The sequence below is a fragment of the Equus asinus genome, chromosome 10 (genome assembly GCF_041296235.1).
Source record: "Equus asinus isolate D_3611 breed Donkey chromosome 10, EquAss-T2T_v2, whole genome shotgun sequence".
In the NCBI taxonomy this organism is placed as follows: Eukaryota; Metazoa; Chordata; class Mammalia; order Perissodactyla; family Equidae; genus Equus; species Equus asinus.
This window is the reverse complement of record NC_091799.1, coordinates 30,881,730-30,903,702: the sequence shown is the minus strand read 5'-3', so window position 1 is coordinate 30,903,702 and position 21,973 is coordinate 30,881,730. Positions and strand designations below refer to the sequence as shown.

Sequence of the window (21,973 nt, the reverse complement as noted above, 5' to 3'; positions counted from 1 at the left end):
CCACAAGTGGGGGCTGGGTGGAAAAAGAGAGCCTCCACGTATCAGCTGTACTCACTGGAACTTGGCCTCAGCAACAGGTAGCTTGGGGTAGGATAAGAAATGATGACATCCTGTCCTTCCTGAAAGACAGCCCTCTGGCTTGGAGTGTGGGGAGAAGGAGCCCGTGTTCTCGGGCTGCAATAACCTAGAGCAGAGTTTCTGCTTCACTGAAGTCGGGGTGGGGGAAAATGTGGGCATGGGTCTAGGGTCACATACCATAGACTCCAGCAGTTCTTACCAAGTTTTTGTAGATTTCTGTAGATGTTTCATTTGCTGTGTGCCCTTAGGGCCATTTCCAGAGACTTAAAAAATTAAAAAAAAAAAAAAAATTCCACCAGTCTTACTAGAGAGCAGTCTGTGGAGTTCCTCATGCTGTTATGCCACAAGTGGAACTCTGGACTGGGCCCGAGATCTTTCTATAAAGAGAAACTTAGCCCTCGTCAGTTATTTGGTTCACAGTTTGTACAAGAAAGGCAGATTAAAGGTTCAACTCCTTTTTAACATTGTCTCAACACAGACCAAATTGGAAAGCTAAAACTGCTGCCTCCCCATTCCTCCTCTTTTCCAGGCCAAATCAAAGTGACGTGCCATCGTTCGTGTTACTCAGCTGAACTGTACTGAGCTGAATCTTCATGGTGAGAGGGATCCAAGAGGTGTTATGTGGGCCAGTTTCCTGAAAATAATTGTTTCTCGAATGGACACTGCATTGCAGAATGACTTCTGTGGGCTAACTTAAAAACTGACAATTTTGGGGCCGGCCCCGTGGCCAAGTGGTTAAGTTTGAGCGCTCCGCTTTGGTGGCCCAGGGTTTCACCAGTTCGCATCCTGGGCGCGGACCTAGCTCTGCTCATCAAGCCACGCTGAGGCGGCGTCCCACATAGCACAACTAGAAGGACCCACAACTCAAATATACAACTGTGTACTAGGGGGCTTTGGGGAGAAGAAGGAAAAATTTTTTAAAAAGTAAAAAAAATTTTTTTTAATTGACAATTTTTTCACTTCTCTTTAGCCTACCCTTAGACCTGTCCGCCCCAGCAAACCCAATTCCCAATGGGCAGTGGGGGGTTGAGGATGGGGCAGGGTTTAGCTTTCATTGGCTCATTTTATCTGAAGACTCAGAGAAGAGAAGGTCTAACTATTTTGTAACTAATTCCACTACTTTGCTTCCTTAGTAAACCAACTCCCAGACACTGGCATGCTCATCCCGTTGATGAGTACACAGTTACCTTTTGAATCATGACATGTTTTGAATGAGAAGATATTTGCTATCTGAACACTGGGCTTTGCTTCTATCTTCAAAGGGAGAAAAAACATTTGCAGGCTCAAACTTGTTTCACTTGTTGTACCAATCCTCAAACTTGCATAATCACAAACAGAATTAGGGAAATAAAATCTACAGACCACATTACGGTTTTCAAGATGCTTTACATCCACTATTTCAGATGGTTCTCTGGCCAACTCTATAGATAGATGTGGATGGTCTCCGTTTTATAGGTTAGGAAACTGAGGCTCGGAATACAGGGCTGATGATGGCCCATGTGGGGCCCTTGAGTGAATTAGAAAAAAGGTACCCTTTAAGACACTCTACTACCTTCTGCTGAAAAATTATCTCAATGAATATACAAATCTCTGCTGATTACAATACGAGCAGCACCCTTAGAGTTGGTCCACAACCTTCACAACAGTACCTGGCCGTCTTGCTGGAAAGGTTAAGGAATTTGTCTGAAATCAAAGGCCAGCAAGTGAAGGGGGCTGGGCTTAGAAGCCAAGTCCTTGCTCTTCTCATCCACTGTATTCTGACACCTCCCTGAGTCCCTCTCTTTAATGCACAGCTGACAGTCTTCATCAGAAAGGAAGGACGAAGCCCCGTGGAAATGAACTGGCTGAGGGGAGGAGCCCTCCTGAAGCCTTTGCTTCAGCCTCCCAGTGTTCTGAGAGGAGGAGCCAGGTAACTGTTGCTAACTGCCTTTTCCCCTCCATCTGGGCCGTAGGAATCAGGAGAATGAAGGCCTAACGGCCAGGAGGCTCCAGCCAGAATCGCATGGAGATCCACTTTACACACTTAAGCAGACAAGAGGACTTAAGACAGCCTGTGGGAATATGGTCCTAGGAGCCTTATATTGCCAAAAAACTAGCTTCTGGTTCCTTTTGTTCGTTTCTACTAGGGGTAGACTGCTTCGTTTGGGCCACCATGGATTTCTGAGCACACTTCCCAATGACTGCCACCTGGCCCAGTCTGACCTGTGTGTGGCAGCAGCGGCAATGAACGCATCTTCAGACATTCTAGGTCCGCGCTTTCCTCCTCACAGAGCCAGCTGTCTTTTGTTGTGGTATTGGTCCTAACATCTCGGGCAACAGACTCTCTTCTTCATTGTCTTTGGATTACAGAAAGCTCCCTTTGGTGGGAGGGAGTCAGGGTTTCATCCATGGCTGCAGTGACCCTTAAAAAAATCAGTTTACTTAAATGCGCCTAAAGGAATTGTTTGCTTAATTAAGGACAGAAATACCTTTACACAGGAACGATTAGAGGCCCTGTGGAGTCCAGAGGAATCTGGGAAAGAATTTCTAAATTTTCTGTTTCAGTTTCCATAAGGTACCAGGGTATGAAATTAATTTGCCCTTCTCTTTATACGTTTATTTAACAAATATCGAGCACTAATTATATGTTAGAGAATCACCCCCTAGATTATCTTGATAGAGAAAGGAAAAGTTCTGGAGAAATGGTGGAGAGTCATTCCCAGGAATAGAGCTAGAAATTTTCCTGGATTAGTGGGTAAAGTTGTTTGGGACCACTAGGTGGTGATATTACATTATGAAAATGACACTCTCCCAAGACTAGAGGCCTCTGATTACTCAAAGAGACTTCTTTGCGAGTAAATGGAGAAAAAACACATTTCACCGTTTACATATGTGATCCATTTTACATGCTCAAGGGGACTGGTAGCTCCTGGAGCGACGGGGCTGTGTCTATTGCTATGGTCATCGTCCCGGGTTGTGTCCCTGGCATGTAGTGGGCACTATGTAAATGCTTGACAGATGAATGCGTTAGTCCTTGAATAATTTAGATTGTCATTGGAAGAACCATTTCAAGAGTGCGGCAAATTCTGGAACATGCCCAGAGGCTGAGGATTTGGGAAGTTGGGAGCTATCGATGCTCCTCAGTTGGGCAGAGGCTCAGGGAGGCAGCATTTGGGAAGGTAGAAATAGCAAAAGCAATCTAGGCTCTTACACTGCTTTGCATCTCCTAAATTTATCTTGAACAGATTTCACATGTTTAAAAATACAAGGCGGGTGTAAAACAACAAATTTGGATTTTTTTTTTCTTAAGGTTCTGTTATTACTTCTAAGGATGGTTCTGTCTTGGAAGGGATCTCCAAAAATAAGTTACTCTACTCTTCTCTGCCTCTCACTCACTGGTACATTTGTTCATTCAGTGATTTATTTGTTAGTAATTTATTCATTCCACAAATATTAATCGAGCACCTATTATATGTAAAGCACTGGTCTAGGCTGTGTGATCACCTCTGACCTTTTCCTCTCGGGGCCCCTTTGAGTTCAGTTAATCACCAAACCATATTAGCTATAGCATCCAAATCCTTGCTCTTCTCTCTGTTTCTCCTGTTCTTTCCCTAGTCCGGGTCCCCATCTTCTTTCATCTGGGTTACCGTGTCAATGCCTGATCTTTACCGCTACATCCATTCTCCCATCTTTCCAACATGCAGATATGATCATGAGACTCCTTTCCTTAAGACTCTCCCTTGCCCTCAGGATCAAACCCAATCTCTCTGGCTTGTTTTACAAGCCTTACAAAGTAGGGCTGTGACCTGATGGGCCCTGTTTGTCTCCCCAGCCCCAAATCTCCCCACTCCCACCTTGTTCTGTGAGCTCCAGCCACAATTTTTTCCTTTAGGTTCTTCCAATGAGCCCTGTCCTCTCTTACTTCAGACGGTTTTCCCTCGTACTTTTCCTTTAACCTTTACCAATCTTTTCTTCCTGCCTCTGCCTCTCAATCTTTAGGTCTCAGCTTACATGTTACTTATTTGGGGAAGCTTTTTCCGACCACCCTCAAGGTGGGGTTCCCCTCTTTCACTTTCCCTCCCTTAGCCTCTCTGGGTTCATAGCTTGTCAGTTGCTGTCCTCCATGGCCAGACTATGAGCTCTGTGAGTGGCATCTGTCTTCACTGCATATCTTTAGCATCTAGTTGAGTGCCTGCAACATTGTGAATGCTCAATAATATATGCTGAACGAGTGAATGAATAAAAAACACACAGGACGAGGCCGGCCCGGTGGCGCAGCAGTTAAGTTTGCACGTTCTGCTTCTTGGCAGCCTGGGGTTCGCCGGTTCGAATCCCAGGTGTGGACATGGCACCACTTGGCACGCCATGCTGTGGTAGGCGTCCCACATAGAAAGTAGAGGAAGATGAGCATAGATGTTAGCTCAGGGCCAGCCTTCCTCAGCAAAATAAGAGGAGGACTGGCAGTAGTTAGCTCAGGGCTAATCTTCCTCAAAAAAAAAAAAAAAAAAACCCAGATGACATATCTCCTTTCTCTAGGGAACATACAATGTAGCAGTGTGAGCTGAGTGGTACAAAGAAAGAGCTGGTGATGAGAAGAAGGAGCTGGCAATTTGGATGCTACCATCTGAGGCTGAGTCAGGTTTTGGTGGATGGAGATGTTTGTGGAGGTGGCCTTTAGGTGGAGGGAAGTGACACAGGTGGGAAAAGTTTGGGGGATGTGTAAGGAGTGTAGTGTCCTGTCTGGAAGGGTGGAGGGTAGGACTGGAGACAGCTTGTGACTACATTGTTCAGGGTCTCAACTGCCAGGCTGGAGAGAGTGGACCCTATTTGACAGCCACTGATGGCTTTGAATAGGGGTGCGATAGGATGAAATTAGTGCTTTAGGAAATGTTAATGCAATGGCAGTGAAACATGAATTTGACAGAGACCAGCAAGACCAGCGACACCAGTTAGGAGGCTATCAGAGAAGATGGGTGATCAGGGCCTGGATTATGTAGATGGCCATAAGAACGGAAACAAAGGGATGTGGTGCAAAGAAAGAATTAGCAAGAACCTGAAAACTGGAAAGAAAGAGTGAGGGAGAGGAAGGAGTCAAAGAATTTTCAGCCTGATTCGGTGAGGTGCTGTCATTATCAGAAATTCTGAAGTCAAAAGGAAGAACCAGTTTAAGGAAAGATAAAAGAATTAATTCATCAAACCTTTACAGTGGAGTTATTGCTATATATGCTTTGCACTTATGGAAATTCAAGCAATGTGCAGGGTCCAAAAATGAAGCACAAGTGGCAGAGAGTGACAGAGAGCACATAATGCAACTGTTGGGGGCTGTTCCAGCTCTGCCACTCAGTGAAAATACATCCCAGAGGGAGTGCAAGATGGGGAAGGTAAATTTGCTGTTCCCCTTTTGATTTACAATACCGTGTATATGTTATGAGTGACTAAGGGCTTATTTAAGGGTAATTTTGGCTGTTCACAATCTATGCTTTATATGCTGATTCTAGATCTGAATTCTCTGGCAAGATGTGGTTTTTTAAGATATGAGCCAGACACTAGGCTGGGCAGTTGGCAGCCACTAAGAAGACACATCGCAGTCACCGCATTAGAGTTGCTCACGGTCTAGTTGGGTAGAAAGATATGGAAGCAGACAGTTAGGGCTACAGTCTGGGTGAGCAGCAGGGAGAGGACGGGTGCAGAGAGGAAGGAGACTATTGGTCGGTGTGTCAAAGCAGAGGTGGCCCTAGGCTCTGGAGTGGCGGGAGATCTGGGAGTCATCATCAGAAGAGGCGAGTGTAGTAACAGGATTGGATGAGATCCTGGAGAGGGAGAATATTGAGGAAGAAAGGGGACTAACAGGCAGAGTGGGTAACACTCTCTCACCAGAAGGCAGGAGAGCCATAAAAAGAAGAATTATCAGAGAAGTGGGAGGAAAGCTAAGGCCAGGTGGCTGAAGACTGAGAAGAAGATGTGATTTTCATCATTAGGGAGTCAATGGTGACCTCTGAGTGAACAGTTTCAGTAGAGTGGTGGGGGCAGAAAAAGGGGTCCAAGAGTGACTGGTAAGAATCTGGAAGCAAAGGGAATATGTGCCACTTCTCTCAGTTACAGCTCCAGTAAAAGCAACTAGACATATTCCCTAGTTCCCACTGAAACTTCCCTGGGGAATGTTTGTGACCTCTGTCCCTGTGTGATCTGCCACTGTCCACTGGAAGGGCTCTTCATCCTCACAGTACACTGATCCAGAAATAGGCATTGCTCTCCATGATCCTTATATTCAAGCTTGACTACAAGCCAGCTGAGCCACAGATCTTAGCTGTGGTTGCTGCATTTTATACTAAACATGTCCATATTATTTTCTTCCTTAAGTAGGTTCCACATTCCCACATGACTGCAAACACTAACTTGCTAATAGCTTCCCTGGAGTTTGCTTCTTGCAATTATCTCATCAGAATGTAGACAAGGCAACATAGAACAATTTATTCCAGGATGCAGAGAGCTCTGGGTGTTTTTTAGTCAATGGTTCCTTATCCTGGTACTTTTAAAGAGATTTAAATAATAAGAAAAAACTCTTTTCTAGGTACCCACCTAGTTACCATTTCTGGTGTTCTCTTCATTCCTTTGTGTTCATCAAGCCTTCCCTATGGTATCATTTGCCTTCTGCCTGAAAAACTTTAACATTTCTTGTAGTTCAGGTTTGTCAATGACGAATTATTCAGCTTTTGTAATTCTGAGAAAATCTTTATTTTTGTCGTTTTTTTTTTTTTTTGGGTGAGGAAGATTGGCCCTGAGCTAACATCTGTTGCCAATCTTCCTCTTTTTTACTTGAGGAAGACTGTTGCTGAGCTAACATCTGTGCCAATCTTCCTCGATTTTATGTGGGATGCCTCCACAGTGTGGCTTGACAAGTGGTGCTAGGTCTGCGCCCAGGATCCAAGGCTATGAACCCCAGGCTGCCGAAGTGGAGCACGTGGACTTAACTACTACACCACTGTGCCAGCCTCTGCCTTCATTTTTGAAAGATATTTTTGCTGGGTAATGAACTCTAGGTTGGCAGTTTTATTCTTTTGATACTTTAAAGATGTTACTTCACTGTCTTCTGGTACATATTTCTGATAAGGAGTCCAATGTCATTCTTGTTTTTGTTTCTCTGTATGTAGTATGTTTTTTTCTGGCTGCTTTCAAGATTTTTCTCTTTTTCGCTTGTTCTAAGCAATTTGATCATGATATGCTTTGGTATACGTTTCTTCATGTTTCTTCTGCTTGCGGTTCATTGAGCTTCTTGGATTTGTGGGTTTATAGTTTTCATCAAATTTGGGAAATTTCCATGCACTATTTCTTCAAATATGTTCTCTGTCCCCTACTTCCTTCGGGGATTCCAATTTCATGTCTATTAGGCCGCTGGAAATTGTCCCACAGCTCACTGATGTTCTGTTCTTTTTTGTGGTTGTTTTTCTCTTTGTGTTTCTTTTTGGATGGATCTATTGCTATGTCTTCAGGTTTACTAATCTTTTTCTTTTTCCTATAGTGTCTAATCTGTTGTTAATCCCATCTTGTGTATTTTTCCATCTCAGACATTATACTTTTCACCTCTTGATGTTTGATTTGGTCTCTTATATCTTCCACGTTTCTACTTAACATGCTCTTAAAGTGCTTCTTGAACATACGGAATACAGTTGTAATAATTATTTTAATGTGCTTGTCTACTAATTCTATCATCTGTGTCATTTCTGGGTTGGCTTCCATTGATTTTTCTCCTCATTATTGGTCACATTTTCCTGCTTCTTTCATGCCTGGTAACTTTTTATTGGACACCAGACATTGTGAATTTTACCTTGTTGGGTGTTGGCTATTTTTGTATTCCTACAAATATTCTGGAGCTTCTTCTGGGATGCAGTTAAGTTACTTAGAAACATTTTGATCCTTTGGGTTTTGCTTTTAAGCATTTTTGGATGGGACCAGAGCATCATTTAGCCTAAGGCTAATTATTCCCCACAACCGAGGCAAAATCCTTTTGAGTACCTACCCAATGCCCCATGAATTAGGAAGTCTTTCCACTCTGGCTGATGAGAATAAGAACTGTTCTTGGCTCTGTGCGAGCTTCCAGGGTTGTTCCCTCTAATTCTTTTCGGTGGTTCTTTCCTCAGCCTCGGGGTACTGTGCTCACACCCATGAGCTCATCAGTGCTTAGCTGAAGATTTGAGGGGAGATCCTCTGCGGATCTCTGAGTTGTCTCTTTGCGCAGCTTTTCCCTCTCTGGGACTCTGTCCTGTGAACCCCAGCTGCCTGGCCTCCTGAGAAACTCAGCTCAGGGACCTGGAGTTGGCCTGGGTTCCCTCTCCCTTGTAGAAAGTGCCCTGGGGCTCACCTGGCTGGTTTTCTGTTTCTCAGGGATCACTGCCCTTCGTTGTTGGATGTCATATCTTGAAAACCATTGTTTCATATATTTTGTTTTAGGTGTTCATTGTTTTAGGAGTTTCAGGTGAGAGGGAAAATCCAGTCCTTGTTATTCCATCTTGGCTGGAAGCAGAAGTTACATTATTCTTTTAGTTTGAAAACCTTTTTGAGGGCCTCTGGAGCCCTTCACTATACCTAGCCAAGTTGCTTGTTATCACGCCAGAAAAAGGGGTGCTTCTTAAAAAGGCCTTCCAACACAACTACAAGGACCTGGAGCCATTTTAGGAGAGACAGGGCCCTCTGCTTTTCTTTTCTGGCTCTTGTCAAATCTTTGGCTTTTATTTTCAGACTCAGCTTACTATTTCACATTCCTTTGGCAGAGAAGGTTTTGGCCTCTTCTGCTTTGAAACAACACCTCTCAGCTCACTTGAAATCTCGCATTTTTTTACTTGGTTCCCACTTAGACCCTATTTGTGTATTTAGGTCACCAAAGGCTTCTACATCTGAGGCAAATTAAAGTTTCTCAGTGGTATTTACAGCCACTAACATCTGCTCCTGTAGAGAACCGCTAACCCTAAGATGCTGTGTTCTACCGTGAAGATGAATTGCAGACATACTTTTAAAAGGCAAATCCTGCATTTCAAGGGTGAATAAAATACCCCTTAACAAAGCAGTCCAGCTGGTTAAATTTAGGACAAGAAAAAACCTGACCCAAGAATATTCTCTGGCTTTGAGCCCAGGGTATTTTTCCTTTTAGAGTGAATTTGGTACATTTTCATTCATGTGGAGCTGTTGCCTCCCAGCATTTTATTCTGGGATGGAAGGTCAACAATGACTGCATTGTTGCTAAATCCAATGGACACTTCTCAGTTATTAGCCTACTTGACCTCTCTACAGTATTTCACATTGTTGACGATTATCTCCTTCTTAATACACTCCTTGGCTTTCTTTCTCTCTTTTTGGCCTTTCCTCCTCTTCCTGTCTTTTCAGTTGGTAGTCTTCTGGGTTCTTTCCTGAGCCTTTTTCTCACGTTAAACATTCTCCTTGGGCTCTCTTATCCAGGCCCATGGCTTCACTGGGAATTCTAAATTTATACTTCCAGCCTAAGGTCTTTCCTGAATTTATGTCCAATATATTCAACAATTCACTCGACACCTTCACTTGGACAGCACAAAGGTGACTCACCCTTAGCAGGCTCACATCATTGAACTCATCATGTCTCCCCTCAGTTCAGCCCTCCCTGCCATGTTCTCCATTTTTGTAAAGGGCTCTTCTGAACATCTAATTTCTCGATCCAGGATTCCTGGCATTTTATCTTCCAATCAATAACCCAGTCTTATTGATTCTACCTCTTTCCATCCCTACTGCTGCTATACCAGTTTGGCCACTATCACCTTTTTCCTGGACTACTGGAAAAGATGCCACCTAACTACTTTCTGCTTCCAACCCTCATTCTACCCCCCCTCCCCCCAAATCCATTGTTTCACACTCTAGGCAGAGGCATCTTTCTAAAATACAAATTAAAGCCTTTTGGGATCTTGCTTAAAATCTTTTGAGACTGCCCTTTGCTCTTAGGATAAAGCCCAAGTTGGTTTTAATAATATACGATGCCTTGTATGGTGTTTACCTTCTTGTGTATTAGTTCATGTATATTACTTCCTCCCACACACTCTAACTTCCCTGCCACACTTCCCATTGTTCAGTTCCTCAAATGTCAATGCTTCTCTCATTTTCTGGCCTCTGTGTGTTTTGTTCTTCCTGCCTGTAACCCTTCCTTCACCTCCTTTCCTTGGCTAAATCATCCTTCGAGTCACTTTCTTCCAGAGGTCTTCTCTGACTTCCTTACCACTTTGCTCTGCCCAGCTCCCCAGACAAAGTGAGACGTTAATCTGTTTTTCCAGAGGCTGCCATGTTGCCTCTAGTGGAACACTCAGCCAATCTCCCACTAGACTGTAAACTCCCTCTTGTTCACTTCTGTATCCCCAGCGCTCAGTGTGAGGCTCAGCACAACTGAGGTGCTTAGCTTAGCAAACATTTGCTGCATTGGATTTTCATGTGTCAGTAGCCCTGCAGGTCTCAGGCCTACTGGTTTATAGCCCAGCCACTCTGAGCAGGATTGGGGAGGAAGAGGACATTCTGTAGTGGTTCTTTGGCTGGATTCTTGTTTCTCTACTGTTTCTTTACTACTTTAGCAGTCAGATTCAGTTAACCACTCTGAATCTTAGTTGCCTCCTCTATAAATACAAATGCTTGAACTTCCTGAAGGCAAACGGGGGGACCAAATGATCTTTTTCTTTTTTCTTCTTTAGGTTACTAATATTTTATGCATTAGTCAATCACATTTCCTCTCTTGTGCAATGATTATTCTTGTTCTCTGGTACATTTATATTCTTCTTACTGATTTGAAAGACTTCTTCGTACATATATACATATTTGCTATATATTTTATAAATATTTTAAATTCATTTTTTAATTTAAAAAATATTATTTTTTATGGCTATAGAAAAGCATTTAATTTTTTTCATTCCATTCTTAGCTCACTTGCTGTACAGAAATGGGTAGTGGGCCAGATTTGGCCTATAGGCGTTGTTTGCCATCCCCTGCGCTGATTTGAACTATCTTTGCATTCCTGGAATGAATACCACTTCATCACGAATATACTGCTGGATCTGATTTGCTAATATTTTATTTAGGATTTTTGTGTCTATATTAATAAGATTCGTCTAGCAGAGATTTCAAACTAGTTATAGGGCAGAGATGTATTTTATTTGGCCTACATAATATTTTTAAAATTTTGAATGACTAGCCAATGTTAAAAAATTGGGAGGCATTGTATTTAAATGAGAGATTTCTTTAAAAAAAGGAATGTGGCAAAACTTAGAGAATGTGGGCCCAGTTTTGTCATATTTTAAATAGATTTTCTCTATGTATATTTTCTATTTCATTAATTTCTCTCTGTCTATAGTTTTCTGTTGCTAACATTATCTGGTTTTTGTCTTTGCCTAGCCTTGTAGCTAGCACTGACAAATCTTCCAGTTTTTTTTTTTCCCAGTTCTGAACCAGTTTAAATGACATAGGCGTTATCTGTTTCTTGAAGGTCTTACAGAATTGGCTTCTAAAACTATCTAGGTTTTCTATAGTTTTGTCAGGTACAATTTTGATTTCCTTTTGTAGTTTATCTATGGTTAGCGATCTATTAAAAGTTTCAACTCTTGTATCAGTTTTAGCAATGAATACTTTCTAGAAAATCATCCATTTTTCCCCCAGATTTTCCAAGTTATAGAATAATGTTGCAATGGTTTTCTCTTACAATTTAAAGAGTTACGTTTGTATCTTGGCTATCTTTCTCTTTCCTAAACTTGATTATGTGTAGTTTTCTTTGTTTTTCCAGAGTTCTATTTTATTGGTCTTTTCAAAGAACCAGACTTAGATTTTATTTTTGAAGTCTATTTTTTAAAAATAAATTTCAACTTTAACTCTTATTTTATTTTAAAGTTTTCATGTTAATTAATGTGGTCCTTTTCTAATTTTTTGAAATCAATCTTTAAAAGATTTTGAAAACCTTTCTTGTTTTCTAAATAAAATCATTTTTCCCCTTGAACTTTCTATTCTGTTCCATTGATCTGCTTGTTTTCTTTCTGATACTACATTATTATAATACTGCTTACCATCCTAGTCCACTTTATTATTATTTTTCAAAATTTTTTGGATATTGGGCCAGATGATATCTTAAAAGGCACTGATTCTTTGATAACTAACGTGAAACGCACCCAAATGAATACCTTTAGTTCCTTCGCTCTGAACCCAAATAGTCCCTATTCTTCTAGATAGTCAGTCTTTAAAAATGCCTATACTCAATCATTGTGTGTGAATGTGGTTTACGTATGTGGTGTATTTAAGTGTTTTGTGTGTGTGCTTGTGTGGTGTGTGTCTATGTGCTTGTACATGTGCATAGGATGCCTGTATAGTGTGTGGGATGTGTTTGTATATATGTGTGAGGCGTGTATGTAGTGTGTGGTGTGTGTCTATGTGCTTGTACATGTGCATAGGATGCCTGTATAGTGTGTGGGATGTGTTTGTATATATGTGTGAGGCGTGTATGTAGTGTGTGGTGTGTGTCTATGTGCTTGTACATGTGCATAGGATGCCTGTATAGTGTGTGGGATGTGTTTGTATATATGTGTGAGGCGTGTATGTAGTGTGTGGTGTGTGTGTGTATATATATGGTGTGTGTGTTGTCAACTTAAAAGGAAAATTTGCCTGTTATTTTATCCCCAAAATGAATTTATTCGGGAGTAGCTAAAAGAATTGCAATTCAGGGTGTGCACCCTATGGCAAACCTTAGGTAAATCCAGCAAACAAAGGAGGGGAGTGGCTTGTATAGAGAAAAATAGGGAGTAGGAAGGGCTGTTCTAAATGAGAGTGCATTGGGGGAAAGTAGCAGTTCAGCGCTGCAGTGCCTTCTCATTGGCTGAGCTGCAGCGTTTCTCATTGGCTGGGCTGTCACCGGGTGGGGAGAGAAATCTTCCGTCAGTAGTTTTATATCCTGTCCAAGATGCAAGCCGCCCTTGCTTCCTGTTGGGTGTAATTGATGATGTGTGCCAGGACGTAAGAGCTCCCCCTCAGGCCTTCCACACTCCAACTTAAGGTTTTTTTGGTTAATTTACACGGTATGTATATGGTGTATTTGTGTATATACATGGGAAATGTTATAGTACATATATGTGTGCAGAGTGTGTTTGTGTTGTGTGTGTAGTATCTTTACGTACGTGTGGAGTTTGTGCAAGGTGTAAGAGAGATACCAAGGCCCAGGGCCAGGGGGTGCTAGAGTGCTCAGGGCATGTCAGAAAGCTAGGCGTGGTCCTCAAACTCCCCTGCCTTCTTGGGGAAAGCAGAGCCATAACCTCGATCCTTTCTGGATGTCCCCTGTGAACAGCAGTGTGGGTTAATGGGGTCAGTCTCTCCTGCGGTGTCGCTGCTCACACTCCACTCACTAATGTCCTCCCTCTCCTGAGAAAAGAGAGACCTGCCCCTTTAAGAGAAGGAAGCTTCCATTGCCCCACTAAGTAAGGGGGCCTTACTGTTGGTGGTGAAGGTGGTGATGGAGCCACTAGAGGGGTCAGATCAGGATCAGGATGGCGTTGGAGTCTCCTAACTGAATAGCGTAGCTGCCGAGTGGGGCAGAAGGAGTCAGGAGGGAGCTTGCAAGGCAGTGGGACCTTTGTCCTGGGTGAGTGTGAAGTGCCCATTATGGGCCCCAGTCTTTTCTCTCCCAGGCCACATTCAGATAGTACAACTCTGCCCAGCTCTCTTGCTGGCTCCTACTCTGCTAACTGTGCACCTGCAGGTCACTCACAGCCTCCTGAGTCCGTGGTGGTCTTCCCCAGTGCAGGCTCTACAGTAGTCCCTCGCAGAGTATGAAGGGGCACTGTCACCTTGGGCACATCACTCTCCTCTTCCCTGTGGACCTCCCTTTGCCCTGGCTCTGGAACACCCATGCTTTCTAATTCCTACTGGGGGTGAACACCCCTCTCAGGGAGCATCCTCGGGCCATGCCTATCTCATGCTCCCATCCTGCTCCTGCAGGTCTACAGCACCACAGCCTCCGTGTCCTGTCTGCATCCTGTGGCTTGAGCCTGAGGTTGCCCATTTTCCTTGGCCGGATGGAGTGGCAGAGCCAGGATATCTCCATGCCCAGAAAGGACGCCTGCACTCAGACTTCCCCAGCCAGAAGGAAGATCGGGCATGCTCAAGTCCAGGGTGCAGGTAAGTCCATCTGCCGTTGGGTTGGGGCCAGTGGAGTAGGCCTGCCCCTGCTAAGGGCAGTGCTCATGGTGTGGGGGTTGGAAGAAGAGCAGACCAGGGCTTCACAAAGTGCCAGGATTCCAACAATCCACCGGCCTTTATGTGACTCATTTGCACTCGACCACTAGTTTGCTGATTTCAGGGCTCCTTCTCCAGTTTCCTCTCCCTGCTGGTGGCCAGCTGGCCCTGTGGCATCTAGTTTCCTTACCTGCCTCAAGAAAGCAGGTCTGCTATCTCCACTTGCTGTTGGCCATGAGGCAGGTGTGGAGGAAGGAAGAACAGAAGGAGGATGGCTTTGGGGCACACAGGCCTGGGTTCAGATTTCAGCTCTGCCAACCTCGGACAAGTCACCTTGTCCCTCTCTGCCTGAGGTTCAGACTTATCCCTGGTAAACTGGGGCTGATACTTCCTAGGGTTAGTGTGAAGATTAAATGAGAGGATGTGTGTAAATTGCCCAGCGCAGCCCCTGGTACATGGTACTCACTTATAACTTTGCTCCCTACTTTCTCTTTCGCATTCCCCAACCTCATCTTGAGTGGATCACTGAGCCGCAAATATCCATTTGGCAACTTCCGACGCTTCCCATTTTTAGCTTTACACGAGACCAGCAGCTTTCCCTCCCATGGCAGCCACAGTCAGAGATGTGCAGAGCAGATGTCTTGGTGTGAAACTGCTCCGGGAGGCAGCCTGGGAATGTTTGCCGACAAAGCAGTGAGGGGCTGACCTTCCTTCCAGCTCTGCCTGCTCGCACCAGGCTCTGGAGACTGAAGGCGCCTACTCGCTCCGCGTCCTGTACCTTCCTGTCTCCTCAGATGCTGATGCCTGTCCTCCTGTCCCATGGCACCAGGCTGCGGATGGGGGGCTGAAGGCTGGCTGGAGCAAGCTGCTCTGGTCTGGACCTGTGCCAGGCTGCTCTCACCCAGGAGGAGGCTCAAGAGGGACATGGAGAGGGCAGGGTTTGGGAAGGGGCTGCAGCCTGGTGGGCGCGGCTGGCCCAAGTGTGGAGAACAGTTTGCTAAATCCCACTGCACTGGGCCAGGAGGATGCTCCTTTGCCCTTCCTTAGGTTGGGTGATTACAGGTCTGAGCTTCAAAGCATCCGAAAATCCTGGCTAATTGCTGGCCTGGGGGAGCTGGGCGAGCAGGCCGAGCTCGCTGAGTGGGCACGCCAGGGGCTCCGGGGTGGGCACCTCTACTCTGGAGCCAGGAGCCCTGGTGTGGGCGCCCAGTCCTGATGGCTCCTGGGGGAGGCCTGCCGTCCCTCGCCGAGGCCGCCTCCCCTCCGGCCCAGTGGCTGCTCGGTCAGGTGGAAATCTCCCCATTCAAACGGGCGCGGGCCAATCAGGGCGGGCGCGCCCGGCCCGTTCAAACGCGGCGCAGCCCGGCCTCCCGCGCCCGCCTAGGAGCGGCTGGCGCGGGGGGCGGTGGACCTGCTGCCTCGGTTACTGCGGAGCAACACAGACGCCTCGGGTTACAGGCGCTGCTGTGGCCCCAGCGGCCGCCATGGAGCGCGCCCTGCACCGCGTCTCCCTCGGGAGCCGGCGTGCCCACCCGGACTTGTCCTTCTACCTCACCACCTTTGGTAAGTGCCCGCTCGGGCCGGCCGCTCCACCCTGCTGCAGCGGCCAGAAAGGGCCACCCCATGGTGACAGGTGAGGCCGCGCGCTGGCGATCCTTCGTTTGAGGGGCACCTCCTCTGGGCCCCTTTCTCCTGTGATCTCCCAGGAGGGGCTCAGGGCACAGGCTCAGGAGAGCAAGCCGCTGGGCATCAATCTGCTGCCTGGCTGCTGGTGCCAAGTGCGGTTGGTTCTGCCTCACTTGGCTGGAATAATCACGCCCCAGTTAATCTTTCAGAGACCCAGTTTGTCACCACTGAAATTCCCATTAGCCAGCAGCTCAGGGTTAAACCAAGGTCTTGTTACTACATCTCAAGAACTCCTCCGTCCTGTTTCCTTTGGCTCAGGGACGGGACAGGTGCCAGGTCAGCCCAGGTGGCCTTGGCTCCTTCTGGGCTCACCTTGGAAGCTGCAGTGTGACTGCTCCAAGGGATATCTGACCTCCAGCTGAGATGGGAGAACTCTCCCCTCTGGGAACCACCAGGCTCTCAGGAGGGACATGGGGCTGGCCTGGGGGCTTGACGTTGACAGAAATGGGCAGCAGGCTCCTGTTCCCAAGCCCTTGGATAGCAGGACTGGGTTCTTCCCAAGAACGACTGGGCAGCAACTGCCCCAGTGGTCTGGGCAAAGCCACCTTCCGAGGAGCCATAGTACAGATAACAGCCCTGTCCCAGAACACAGCCCTTCACAGCCCTGCCTTTCCTCACTGGTTCTGCAGCTCCCTGTGGAGAGGGGCTTATGTTTCCTCTCTGAAGACTTGAGATCCAGAGAGAGGATGGTCTCCCTGTGAGCCAGGGCAGAGCTGGTACCTGAGCTCAAGCCTGGGGAAACGACCAGTCCAGCACATTTTTTGGGGAACTTGTGTACAGTTTTCTTGATGAAGGTTGGGGCAGTTACTGCCACATAACTGGACTTTGACCAGATTTCAAAGGCAGAGCACCCAGGGAGTTAGGCCCTCCCTGGGATTCCGGCTCTCCTACTCTCAGGCTTACCTCTCGGCACACTTGGCTCTTCACAACCTGCCTTTTTCTCTAGGGGCAGAGGGAGTGATGGAAAAGCAGTGGCTTGGCCCGTCGAAATGGCCTGTGGTCTGGCATCCTGGAATTCACTGGTCCAGCTGGTGGAGGAGAACAGCAAGAGTTATTAACTAGCCACTGTTTGTTGAGCACGTACCGTGAGCCATGCCTTGTGTCAAGAGCTTTACCTGCCTTATCACATTGAACCCTCCCAGACCTTGCAGGCAGTTCCTGTTAACTGCATTGGGATGTGGGACTCTGCCAAACAAGGGAGGTTTCCGGGCTGATCTGAATTGGTAGGGCTGGCGTGGTCGGGAAAGAGTGTCAGGGAACTGTTAAACCCCATTACCTTAGCTGTGTCCTGTTTAAAAAGCAAAAATACGTTTCGTCGTCTTTCCCTCCTTATTATCACGGTAAGATGTATTCATTGTTGAAAACTTAGTGAAAAGAAGGAAGTGAAAATTACCTGTAGTGTGACTCCCATTGTTAACATTTTGGCTTATATCCTTCCAGAGTTGTTTCTGTGTGTGAGTGTGTGTTTGTTTTTGTCTGATTTTAACAGAATTGAGATCCTATCCTATGTACAGTTTGTAACTCATTTCTTCTCCTTAATTGTGTGATGTGACTGTTTCCTTGCATCAGTCCATATTCTTCTACTGAATAAATCAAATCTGGGAAGTTGGGGAGGGTCCAGCCCAGCAGGGGGTGGGTGCCCTGCCCAGCCCTGGCCTCAGGGCTGGGTCGGGTGAGTATCAGTGAAGCTTGCTGTTTGAACCAGTGACTGTGACCTGAGTGTGCGGCGGGCAGGCAGGAGCCTGGCGGGGCGGGGAGCCTCCTGTTCTTACGTCTGCAGTGTCCTCTCAGATCTCTCCGAGGACACTGATCGACGCTGGAAAAGTTCTCTCCTGTTTCCTGCATTAACTCTGTTTCCTTGACGAACGCCGCTCCCCTTTCAGGCTGCTGAGTGATTTTTGCTTGTCTGCTCACGAATGAAGATGTCTATCAGTGGTTCCCAAACCTGGCCAGCCGTCAGAAGCACCTGGGGAGCCTGCTAACACACAGGTCCCTAGGATCGTCTCTCAGAGATTCCAGTTTAATAGGTGTGGGGTGGAACCTGAGATTCTGTCATTTTAAGAAGTCATGGAAGTATTTAGCTATGGATTCAAACTTGGTTTGGCCAGCTAACATGGACTCCGTTAACTGTGAAGGTCTTTGCTAAGTTTTCCTCAGTTCACTGGCATGTCCCCAACGTAGCAGGTAGCTCGTGGCCTTCACCAGTGGGCTCTGCCCCGGTAGAACCAGAGGAAGGTGCTGCCCAGCTGGCAATTCCCTGAGACAAACATTTAAAGGGAGCTTCAGCATCTCTGGAAATAGAAAGAGACACCATTGTTCTGAGCAGAACTCCCTTCAGCGAGAGTGCCATACAGGACATGCTATGGTTTCTGTATTGTGTGTGTGGGCGCATGAGTTCAAGCCGTAGTCCCCAGTACGGGGTGTATAGCATTAGTTGGCCCTACACAGCTTTCTAGGGAGGTGGCCTGGCTTCAGGGGAGGGGAGTTTGTAAACCAGGGCTGGAACCCAACTCCTCCAAGGGATGTCTTCTTTATTTATAAGATCTGGTGTAATTTGAAGGAACCATTATAGGGGTACCTAAGTTTTTTCTTCCTTCAGCATGATCTCTTTTGATTTTATTAATATATTTGTGAACTTTTGAAAAAACTTCATTGAGATATAATTCACATACGTACAATTTACTATATGAAGTATACAATTGAATGGTTTTTAGGATATTCACAGAGTTGGGTAATCATCACCACAGTCAATTGTAAAACATTTTTATCACCTCGAAAAAAACACTGCACCTTTAGCTGATTACCCCAATTCCTACCACTCCTGCCTCCCCCACCTCCCCCAGCCCTAAGCAACCATTAATCTACTTTCTGTCTTTGTAGAGTTGCCCATTCAGGACTTTCCCTGTAAATGGCATCATATAATATGTGTTTTTTGGGGGGACTGGCTTCTTTCACTTAGCATAATGTTTTCAGCCGTCAGTCACGTAGCATGTGTCAGTACTTCAGTCATTTTTATGGCTGAATAATATTCCATGGTATTGATACCCCACATTTTCTTTATCCGTTCGTTAGTTGATGGACATCTGGATTGTTTCTGTCTTTTGGCTGTTAGGAATAATGCTCTGCTGTGAACATTCATGTGCAAGTTTTGGTGTGGACAAGTGTTTTCAGTTCTCTTGGGTAAATACCTACGAGTAGAATTGCTGGGTCAAAGGATAACTCTATGTTTAACTGTTTGAGGAACTCCCAACCTCTTCCAAGGTGGCTGCACCATTTTCCATTCCCGTTAGCATGAGAGTTTTGATTTCTCCGCAACCTCCAACACTTGCTGTTATCTGACTTTTTAATTGTAGCTATCCTAGTGGGTGAGAAGTGGTATCTCATTGTGGTTTTGATTTACATTTCACTGATGACCCGTGATGTTGAGCATCTTTTTGTGTGCTTATTGGCTATTTGTATATTTTCTTTTGAGAAAAGTTTATTCAGTTCCTTCACCCATTTTCAAATTGGACTGTTTATTTTTTTATTATTGAGTTGTAAGAGTTCTTTAATATATTCTAGATACAAGGTCCTTATCAGATATATGATTTGCCAATATTTTCTCTCAATCTGTGGGTTTTTTGATCTGCTTTCTTGATAGCATTCTTTGAAGCTCAAATGTTTTTAATTTTGATGAAGTCAAATTTATCTATTTTTTTCTTTTGTTTCTTGTGCTTTTGGTGTCGTATCTCAGCATCTATGGTCAAATCCAAGGTCACAGAGATTTACCTCTCTGTTTTCTTCTAAGAGGTTTATAGTTTTGACTCTTACATTTAAGTCTGATTCATTTCAAGTTAGTTTTACATACGGTGTGAGGAAAGGGTCCAACTTCATTCTTGTGTGTGTGTGGCTACCCAGTTGACCTAGCCTCATTTTTTAATGATGTTGTTATGTCTCCTTTGGATGGCCTTGGCATCCTTGTTGAAAATTAATTGACCATGCATGCGTAGGTTTATTTCTGGACTCTCAAGTCTGTTCCGTTGATCTATTTGTCTATCTTTGTGCCAATACCACACTGTCTTGATTCCTGTGGCTTTGTAGTAAACTTTGAAATTGGGAAGTGTGAATCTTTCGACCTTGTTCTTTTTTAAGATTGTTTTGGCTACCTTGGGTTCCTTGAGTCTCTGTATGAATTTTAGGTGTAATATTTTATATGGAGAATAAAAACCCAAATTCACAAAAATGTTTGATAAATATTTAAAGAATATCTTCTTGAAGGGACACCAACTTATTAGCTTGCCTGAGGCAACAAACTGTTAGCCTGCCTGGCGTCTCTGGTCTGGGGCCTGGATGTGGTGAGTGGTCACGGGAGAGAAGAGGTTGCTTTTTCTCCAGAGTGTCTCGGCCAGGAGGTGACAGGCAGGCTGGACCTGTTCTGAGGGCTGCAGGTAGCTGTGGACGTTGGGTGACACAACCCGACCCTCTTTGGAATTGTTATCCCCAAATGAACCTGCAGGGTGGAAGCTGTGGGGAGCAGCTCTGCGTGCTGCCTCTGGAGAAGTGCCTGGAATCTTGGTTTGCCAGAGGGGTGTCAGGAAGATGTGGTTCTGACGGCAGAGTGGATCAGGGAGTGTCATTAATCTGCTGGGCATTTCCTTAGTTTTCTTCTGTTTGTTGTAGCAGTACAATGTTAGCTGGGGCCCCAGCCTACTCCTTTCTCTGCCTCTCACTGGAAGCCACGGAGATAAAAAATCCATTTTCTGTAGTGAGAATGAGGCTTGGGAGCAGATGTCAGCCAGCTGCTCAGTGTGTGGGCAGTGCAAAGGCAGGCCCTGAACTGGAGGCCTGCAGCATGTCCCTGCCAGCTGCCCCTAGCTCGCCTGGTACTCTGAGCCGGGAACATCCCTGGGCCTGGCGGGGAAGCCCATCCAGCCGTTTCTCAGGAGCTCCTCGTGTGCCGGCAGAGTCCTCAGCATTCACTGGCTTATCTGTCATTTGGAGTCCATCTGCTTGGGAGCGTTCAGAAATTCCTCGAAGTTTCTGGCCTGTTGATAGCTTTTTGTTCTTTTTTCCAATTCTGCTGTGTATATATATTTTTTCCTTAACTTTTTAAATATGAAACATGACACACATATTGAGAAGCGGCCCCTAAATGATGTGCAGTTCAGTGAGTTATCACAGAGCAAACACTTGTGTAACTTTTACAAGGGTCAAAAATAGAACATTGCCAATATCTGGAAGCCTTATGGCTATAGGTAGTTTTTTTTCTTTATCATTCAGGTCGAAATACTTTCTAATTTTCATGGTCGTTTCTTCTTGAACACATGGGTTCTTTGGAAGTATATTTCTTTCTTTCTTTCTTTCTTTTTTTTGTGAGGAAGATTGGCCCTGAGCTAACACCTGTGCCAATCTTCCTTTGTTTTATGTGGAATGCCACTGCAGCGTGGCTTGATGAGTGGTGCTAGGTCTTTGCCCGGGATCTGAGCCTACAAACCCCAGGCTGCTGAAGTGGAGCACACGAACTTAACTGCTATGCCACTGGGCCAACCCTGGAATTATATATGTTAATTTCCAAATATTGGGGATTTTCTAGTAATATTTTTATTCTTTATTTTATGTTTTGGTTAGAGAACATTCTCTGCATCCTTTAAGTCCTTTGATGATTCAGCATTTAGTCACTTTTTATGAATGCTGTGTGTGTACTTGAAAAGATCTGTAGGAGTTGGGTGCAGTGTTCTTTGTATACGTCAGGTTTACTAATTAGGTTGTTGAGATGTTCTATATCCTTGCTGATTCCCCCTCCCCCATTTGTTTGATCAGTTACTGGGAGAGATATGTAAAATTCCTACTATGAGTGTAAATTTGTCTCTTTGTCATTATAGTTCTGTTGGCTTCTCCTTCATATATTTTGAAGCAATATTAAGAGCATGCAAATTTAGAATTATCTTTCTGCTGAATTGAAACTTTTATTATTATGAAGTCTTCTTTTGTTGTCATGAAGTCTTCTCTTTATTTCTAGTAGAGATAAAGTCTGCTGTTG

At 45.2% G+C, this 21,973-nt stretch overlaps 1 protein-coding gene across 3 annotated transcripts in view; it reads left to right on the top strand.

The window, feature by feature from the left end:
* Positions 1-15,635: 15,635 nt before the first annotated feature.
* Positions 15,636-21,973, top strand: part of RGS3 (regulator of G protein signaling 3) — a 118,334-nt gene continuing 111,996 nt past the window's right edge. For 2 of the 3 annotated variants that reach the window (XM_070518933.1, XM_070518936.1), the window contains exon 1: positions 15,636-15,831. In XM_070518933.1, the coding sequence (XP_070375034.1) occupies positions 15,753-15,831 (79 nt within the window). In that variant the 5' untranslated portion in view covers positions 15,636-15,752. The remainder of the gene's footprint in view (positions 15,832-21,973) is intronic. The other variant, XM_070518932.1, reaches the window with a different exon arrangement.